This window comes from Sinocyclocheilus rhinocerous, unplaced genomic scaffold (assembly GCF_001515625.1).
Source record: "Sinocyclocheilus rhinocerous isolate Xijiao unplaced genomic scaffold, SAMN03320098_v1.1 scaffold5501, whole genome shotgun sequence".
In the NCBI taxonomy this organism is placed as follows: Eukaryota; Metazoa; Chordata; class Actinopteri; order Cypriniformes; family Cyprinidae; genus Sinocyclocheilus; species Sinocyclocheilus rhinocerous.
This window is the reverse complement of record NW_015656154.1, coordinates 21,078-30,106: the sequence shown is the minus strand read 5'-3', so window position 1 is coordinate 30,106 and position 9,029 is coordinate 21,078. Positions and strand designations below refer to the sequence as shown.

Sequence of the window (9,029 nt, the reverse complement as noted above, 5' to 3'; positions counted from 1 at the left end):
CACACACACACACACACACACAGTCACATACTGTCACACACACACTCTCTCACACACACACACACACACTGTCACACACACACACACAGGTGGCGTTTCCAGAGAGGGAATTTTTTTCTACTAATGGAAGAGGGGTGTGACTGATTATCAAAGGTGGACAAAGTACACATCTCTATTACTTGAGTACACATACTGCTGGTCAAATATTACTCCAGTACAAGTGAAAGTGGTAAAGATTTAAGTAAAAGAAGTACTTTCTTTTCAAAGTACCAAAAGTAAATTTCCTTTTTTTGTGTGACTAATTATTATTGTCCTCTAGGCATTAATTCAAAGCAGGCTGATATCCCTCAAAATTATCATAATTTTGCATGATTTTCAGTGACTGACATCATTTTGTGAATCATTTATTTAATCATTTGCATATGAACTCAATAATGAACTTAAAGTCAAGTCAAGTCACCTTTATTTATATAGCGCTTTTAACAATACAGATTGTGTCAAAGCAACTGAACAGCATTAATTAGAAAAATAGTGTGTCAATAATGCGAGTGCAGAGACTGTAAAATTGGGGTAATATGATCATATTTTCTTGACCTGGTAAGGACTCTAGCCGCTGCATTTTGGACTACCTGTAGCTTGTTTATTGAAGATGCAGGACAACCACCTAGCAGTGCATTACAATAGTCCAGTCTAGAGGTCATGAATGCATGAACTAGCTTTTCTGCATCAGAAACAGGTAACATATTTCGTAGTTTGGCAATGTTTCTAAGATGGAAGAATGCTGTTTTTGTAACATGGGAAATATGATTTTCAAAAGACAGGTTGCTGTCTAATATAACACCCAGATTTTTGACTGTAGAGGAAGTAACTGTACATCCGTCTAGTTGCAAATTGTAATCCAAGAGATTCTGTTTTTTGGTCCAATAAGTAATATCTCTGTCTTATCCGAGTTTAATAGGAGAAAATTATTGGTCATCCAATCTTTTACATTTTTAACACACTCTGTTAGCTTATATAATTTTGAAGTTTCGTCTGGTCTTGTTGAGATATATAGTTGAGTATCATCTGCATAACAGTGGAAGCTAATCCCGTATTTTCTAATAATATTACCAAGGGGCAACATGTATATCGAAAATAGCAGAGGACCTAGGACAGATCCTTGTGGCACTCCATATTTGACTGATAAATATAATTGAGATGACTCCCCATTTAAATGAACAAGGTGGTAGCGATCGGACAGGTAGGATCTAAACCATCTTAAAGCCTGCCCTTGAATACCTGTATAGTTTTGTAATCGATCTATGAGTATGTCATGATCTATAGTGTCGAACGCAGCACTAAGATCAAGTAAAACTAGCAATGAGATACAGCCTTGGTCTGATGCAAGAAGCAAGTCATTTGTAATTTTAACAAGTGCAGTTTCTGTGCTATGGTGGGGCCTGAAACCTGACTGAAATTCTTCATAGAGATCATTTTTTTGCAGGAAGTAGCCGACTTTTATTTTGTAAGAACCCTGTGGCAGCTCGAGCCCATAGACGTAAATGCGCGCAGTGACCACACAATGTGTCAGTATATAAATCAGCAAGCATTTAATTTAATTCTCTTAATAACATATTAAAATGAACATGCTAAATATCTCTTAATACACATACAGTATGTTACAGTTTAGCTGTAAATACATACATGCTGTTTTTTAAAGGAAGCATATATTCAATAACTCTTACTAATGTTTTCATTCTATTAACTTATAAATTGTGATTTCTTAGCATGCGTAACACTCTAGTGCCAGTGACAGACGGTTTATTTTCACCTCATATATTGGTGGATTAGTTGCATGATCTTATTGCAGTCAGTCAAGAAATCATGATCGTTCATTGCACAACACTGATGTCAAATCATTCTTTTTCTGAATCCGTGAGAACAGATCTGACGTCACTGAACATGTACAGTTATGAAGAGGTTTAGCAGCATTGCTAATGATCAGGTTTTCTGTCCGAAAATGCATAAACATGTGTGATTTTTTTTTGTTTTACTGCTGCTTAGAACTCTCAACAACATGTTTAACATTGAACACATTTTAATCAAGCTTCATGTGGCATGAAACATGCATGTACTTTCTCTTGAACTCAGCTCGTATGTACATATTAATGCTCCTCTAGAGCTTTGCAACAACAGACGTCTAGGCGAGATTTGGCCATCAGAACAAGTTTTGCCAGTTCAGAATGAGAATGCAACTTCAGGGCTAAGCCAGGCCAAAATAATAAACAAAAAGTAAATTACCTTAACTTCAGAAACTAACCCCCGGTTTCACAGACAAGGCTTAAGCCTAGTCCCAGACTAAAGTGTAAGTCTGAGCAGTTTTAACTGAAAGAAACTTCTACTGACTGATCTTAAAACATATCAGTGCCTCTGTTTTGTCTCAAAATGCACACCAGTAATGTTTTTTTCTAAGGCACGCTAATACAAATTACTTAAATGTCCTAATTGAACTATTGCCTAGTCCTGGCTTAGTCTAAGCCCTGTCTGTGAAACCAGGCCTAAATGTCCTATATGAACAAAATACAAGAACTTCCCTAACTCCTTAACTAAAGCAAAAACAGGAGAAAACTGAAAGAAACTTGCACTGACTGATCTTAAAATATATCAGTGCCTCTGTTTTGTCTCAAAATGCACACCAGTAATGTTTTTTTCTAAGGCACGCTAATACAAATTACTTAAATGTCCTAATTGAACTATTGCCTAGTCCTGGCTTAGTCTAAGCCCTGTCTGTGAAACCAGGCCTAAATGTCCTATATGAACAAAATACAAGAACTTCCCTAACTCCTTAACTAAAGCAAAAACAGGAGAAAAGTATGTCAGGAATAAATGGCTCCTACAGTGTTCATGACTCAAAGGCCATTTGTTCTCAGGTTACATAAGTGGCCAAACACATCATAATATATATAAAAATATATATATTTACTGTACATTTACATTTACATTTAGTCATTTAGCAGATGCTTTTATCCAAAGCGACTTACAAATGAGGACAATAGAAGCAGTCAAAACTAAATAAATAAAATCCGCTGAACTTCTCGGCGAGTACGTAAGATGTCGCGTGGTGACGTCACGCGGCACTGATCTCACGCACGCGTCACGTGATCGATCTGAAACTACAACAACTGCAGAAATGTCACTTCTTCATTTCGCGTTAATATGTTCATAGTTTAAAACATGTGGGCGTTTAAAGCGAATTTGGTATTTTCTGTGCTGTTTGTCGTGTTTGGTGCTGCGCTTGGATTCCTGGGAAATGGAGATACATTTCGGCGGAAGGTAGAAATAAATCACTGTCTGAGATCCAAAACAATGAAACAAACTTCATTCCGGTGCAACAACAAAAAAACACGTACAAAGCTGCAAATACTTACATCATAGACACAGTTTAGAAGAAGTGCTTTTACGCTTCGTTTTTTAATGCAGACACTGAACGTGGTGTTTATTTTAATTAATGTATTACGTTTTATTATGTATTATTATGTATTATTTTACCTTACAAAAGTATTTTACAGTGGTTCAGTGATGGATAATACCATAGTACTGTGATGAAATGTTGTTTACCACATAATTAATACCATGCTACATATGCTAAACAACCACAACATTACTATAGTATTCTGTCTAAATCATTATTGCAGCACTATTCTACATTTATAGCTTGATTTGTGCCTGTCCTGTTAGTTATCAGGTTACTCTTTGTGTGTTTTTGAGCAGAACTAGATAATATTTCAGTAATTAGGGACATGAACATGTGTATTATATACATTTTGAGCGTTATGATTGATGTGTACTGTTGTTTCATACATAAGACCTTCAAAACCCATAATCTGTATCTTATTTTATAATTCTACATGTATTAAGTTACCGTATTATTAGTGATTGATAATGATGATGAATTATTCACATCATTCTGGACATTTGGCAAGCTATAAATAGCATTGCTATAAATAATCCTTAATTGAAATGTGATAAAAGTTAATATTTAAACTAAATCAGGGCTCAAAAATAAGGGTTTTCTTCCTGATGGCAGTAGTTCACGTAACATTTTTACTTTTTCCAGCCAATAAAAGTGATAGATTTTTATTTTGTATATTTTGTCATTTAATTTTATGTTTTCATTATTTGAAATTTATTTGACCTTCTAACTCTAGCACTCTCTATTCTAAGAAAAAAATACTCTTGACCCTCTAACACTTGCACTCTGTTCTTTTTCTATTCTATCTTCTTGTTTTATTTTTATTTATTATTTTTAAAAAATGACCCTTTAACACTTGCACTCTATTCTTTTTCTATTCTATCTTGTTTTATTTTTATTTATTATTTTAAAATTACCCTTTAACGCTTGCACTCTATTCTTTTTCTATTCTATCTTGTTTATTTTTATTTATTATTAAAACATAACCCTCAAACACTAGCATTTTCTAATTTTTTTCTATTCTTTTGACATGTTTTATTTTTATTTATTTCAAAAAAATGATCCTTTAACACTAGCATTTTCTATTCTTTTTATATTCTATCTTCTTGTTTTATTTTTATTTATTACAAAAATGACCCTCTAACACTAGCATTTTCTATTCGTTTTCTATTCTATCTTCTTGTTTTGTTTTTATTTATTACAAAAATGACCCTCTAACACTAGCATTTTCTATTATTTTCTATTCTTTTGACTTGTTTTATTTTTATTTATTACAAAAAATGACCCTCTAACACTAGCACTTTCTATTATTTTTCTATTCTATCTTCTTGTTTTATTTTTGTTTATTATAAAAATGATCCTCTAACACTAGCATTTTCTATTCGTTTTCTATTCTATCTTGTTTTGTTTTTATTTATTACAAAAATGACCCTCTAACACTAGCATTTTCTATTCATTTTCTATTCTATCTTGTTTTATTTTTATTTATTACAAAAATAAGCCTCTAACACTAGCATTTTCTATTCGTTTTCTATTCTATCTTGTTATTTTTATTTATTATAAAAATGACCCTCTAACACTAGCATTTTCTATTCGTTTTCTATTCTGTCTTCTTGTGTTATTTTTATTTATTATAAAAATGACCCTCTAACACTAGCATTTTCTATTCGTTTTCTATTCTGTCTTCTTGTGTTATTTTTATTTATTATAAAAATGACCCTCTAACACTAGCATTTTCTATTCGTTTTCTATTCTGTCTTCTTGTGTTATTTTTATTTATTATAAAAATGACCCTCTAACACTAGCATTTTCTATTCGTTTTCTATTCTGTCTTCTTGTGTTATTTTTATTTATTATAAAAATGACCCTCTAACACTAGCATTTTCTATTCGTTTTCTATTCTGTCTTCTTGTGTTATTTTTATTTATTATAAAAATGACCCTCTAACACTAGCATTTTCTATTCGTTTTCTATTCTGTCTTCTTGTGTTATTTTTATTTATTATAAAAATGACCCTCTAACACTAGCATTTTCTATTCGTTTTCTATTCTGTCTTCTTGTGTTATTTTTATTTATTATAAAAATGACCCTCTAACACTAGCATTTTCTATTCGTTTTCTATTCTGTCTTCTTGTGTTATTTTTATTTATTATAAAAATGACCCTCTAACACTAGCATTTTCTATTCGTTTTCTATTCTGTCTTCTTGTGTTATTTTTATTTATTATAAAAATGACCCTCTAACACTAGCATTTTCTATTCGTTTTCTATTCTGTCTTCTTGTGTTATTTTTATTTATTATAAAAATGACCCTCTAACACTAGCATTTTCTATTCGTTTTCTATTCTGTCTTCTTGTGTTATTTTTATTTATTATAAAAATGACCCTCTAACACTAGCATTTTCTATTCGTTTTCTATTCTGTCTTCTTGTGTTATTTTTATTTATTATAAAAATGACCCTCTAACACTAGCATTTTCTATTCGTTTTCTATTCTGTCTTCTTGTGTTATTTTTATTTATTATAAAAATGACCCTCTAACACTAGCATTTTCTATTCGTTTTCTATTCTGTCTTCTTGTGTTATTTTTATTTATTATAAAAATGACCCTCTAACACTAGCATTTTCTATTCGTTTTCTATTCTGTCTTCTTGTGTTATTTTTATTTATTATAAAAATGACCCTCTAACACTAGCATTTTCTATTCGTTTTCTATTCTGTCTTCTTGTGTTATTTTTATTTATTATAAAAATGACCCTCTAACACTAGCATTTTCTATTCGTTTTCTATTCTGTCTTCTTGTGTTATTTTTATTTATTATAAAAATGACCCTCTAACACTAGCATTTTCTATTCGTTTTCTATTCTGTCTTCTTGTGTTATTTTTATTTATTATAAAAATGACCCTCTAACACTAGCATTTTCTATTCGTTTTCTATTCTGTCTTCTTGTGTTATTTTTATTTATTATAAAAATGACCCTCTAACACTAGCATTTTCTATTCGTTTTCTATTCTGTCTTCTTGTGTTATTTTTATTTATTATAAAAATGACCCTCTAACACTAGCATTTTCTATTCGTTTTCTATTCTGTCTTCTTGTGTTATTTTTATTTATTATAAAAATGACCCTCTAACACTAGCATTTTCTATTCGTTTTCTATTCTGTCTTCTTGTGTTATTTTTATTTATTATAAAAATGACCCTCTAACACTAGCATTTTCTATTCGTTTTCTATTCTGTCTTCTTGTGTTATTTTTATTTATTATAAAAATGACCCTCTAACACTAGCATTTTCTATTCGTTTTCTATTCTGTCTTCTTGTGTTATTTTTATTTATTATAAAAATGACCCTCTAACACTAGCATTTTCTATTCGTTTTCTATTCTGTCTTCTTGTGTTATTTTTATTTATTATAAAAATGACCCTCTAACACTAGCATTTTCTATTCGTTTTCTATTCTGTCTTCTTGTGTTATTTTTATTTATTATAAAAATGACCCTCTAACACTAGCATTTTCTATTCGTTTTCTATTCTGTCTTCTTGTGTTATTTTTATTTATTATAAAAATGACCCTCTAACACTAGCATTTTCTATTCGTTTTCTATTCTGTCTTCTTGTGTTATTTTTATTTATTATAAAAATGACCCTCTAACACTAGCATTTTCTATTCGTTTTCTATTCTGTCTTCTTGTGTTATTTTTATTTATTATAAAAATGACCCTCTAACACTAGCATTTTCTATTCGTTTTCTATTCTGTCTTCTTGTGTTATTTTTATTTATTATAAAAATGACCCTCTAACACTAGCATTTTCTATTCGTTTTCTATTCTGTCTTCTTGTGTTATTTTTATTTATTATAAAAATGACCCTCTAACACTAGCATTTTCTATTCGTTTTCTATTCTGTCTTCTTGTGTTATTTTTATTTATTATAAAAATGACCCTCTAACACTAGCATTTTCTATTCGTTTTCTATTCTGTCTTCTTGTGTTATTTTTATTTATTATAAAAATGACCCTCTAACACTAGCATTTTCTATTCGTTTTCTATTCTGTCTTCTTGTGTTATTTTTATTTATTATAAAAATGACCCTCTAACACTAGCATTTTCTGTTCGTTTTCTATTCTATTCTATGTTCTTGTTTTATTTTTATTTATTATAAAAATTACCCTCTAACACTAGCATTTTCTATTCTTTTTTTCTTTTCGATCTTCTTGTTTTATTTTTATTTATTATAAAAATGACCCTCTAACACTAGCATTTTCTATTCTTTTTCTATTCCATCTTCTTGTTTTCTTTTTATTTATTATAAAAAAAAAAACCTTGCTATGTGTCTTCCGTTATGCTAACCGAGACTTGTCACACCAACAACACTTTTTTTTGTCACAACACTTCACAACAATTATTATTGGTTTTGATGGCTTCTGTTGTCCTCATTTGTAAATTGCATTGGATAAAAGCATCAGCTAAATGACTAAATGTAAATGTTAATAAAAAAAAATAAATACTACAAAAATGTGTTCGTTTTTTCCATTTCCAATGATTTGAGTTATATAGCCTAACTATATTGTAACTCTATATAAACATTGCAACTATACATTTATCAAAACAAGAAACGTTTGCAAGAAAATATTAGCATATGGAGCAAAACATTTCTGATTAAGACTATCAAAAGTCAGTTTTTGCAATTTAAAATTTCAACAAAAGCCATCTGTCTTAGTCAGCTGGATAACTTTACCCTGACATATTTTTTCAACAACACATACTCTGAAATGAATCTGGCATCTCTATAATTCAGCTGATGGTATAAAGGGTTGTCTGTGTTCAATATCTAGTCTTCTCTCTCGTGGTCTCAGGTGTCTCTAGAGCTGAATCCCGGTCTGACTCCTCCGTGGGTTCTACCTCCTGGTGTGGGTCTGGTTCATGTGCGAGGGCTGGGGCTCAATGACACGCTGCACTTCTTGCTGTGTAATCATGGAGCTCCAGCTCTGCTGATGGTTCACACGAACAGCACACAGTCAGCAGTGCAGGTGGACTGGCCTGTGTTTATCAACCGCAGTTCATCAGGCAGCCTGAAGGTGGAGCCGCAGAGCAGTGTGCAGTACAGCAGCGCACTAGTGTTCACCAGAGTGAGTGTAAAAGTCTGTCTGTGTAAGGCTGCGTCCGAAATCACATACTCTTGAGTAGGTACTGAATAAGTAATTACTTTGTGACTGTAAAAAGAGTATATTCTATACAGTATGAATGTAATCTGGACATTAGGGCTGCACGATATATCGTTTCAGCATCGATATCGCGATGTGCGCATCTTGTGCGATGTGCGATGTTTAGTATACTGATCGTTATATTTATACTGATTGTTTTCTTTGCTCACACACAGACACGATGTCTACACCGGACGCGACAGCTGTACAGAGATACCATTTTAAATACATTTAGTAGCAGAGCTACTGCACGCGATTTTCAGTGCTGGGAATCCGTTTATCCTTTGTTGAAACTTCCGCGTCGTCGTGGAGAGCGCAGGTCACGGTCGCTTAGCAACGGCAGACGCCACGAAAGCGCAAGCTCCCGAGCGCTTTGGG

At 31.9% G+C, this 9,029-nt stretch overlaps 1 protein-coding gene across 1 annotated transcript in view; it reads left to right on the top strand.

Moving 5' to 3' along the window:
* The first annotated feature begins 3,143 nt into the window (after nt 1-3,143).
* Nucleotides 3,144-9,029, top strand: part of LOC107719525 (glycosylated lysosomal membrane protein-like) — an 11,323-nt gene continuing 5,437 nt past the window's right edge. The window contains exons 1-2 of the mRNA XM_016526944.1: nt 3,144-3,312; nt 8,304-8,576. Of these exons, the coding sequence (XP_016382430.1) occupies nt 3,214-3,312; nt 8,304-8,576 (372 nt within the window). The 5' untranslated portion in view covers nt 3,144-3,213. The remainder of the gene's footprint in view (nt 3,313-8,303; nt 8,577-9,029) is intronic.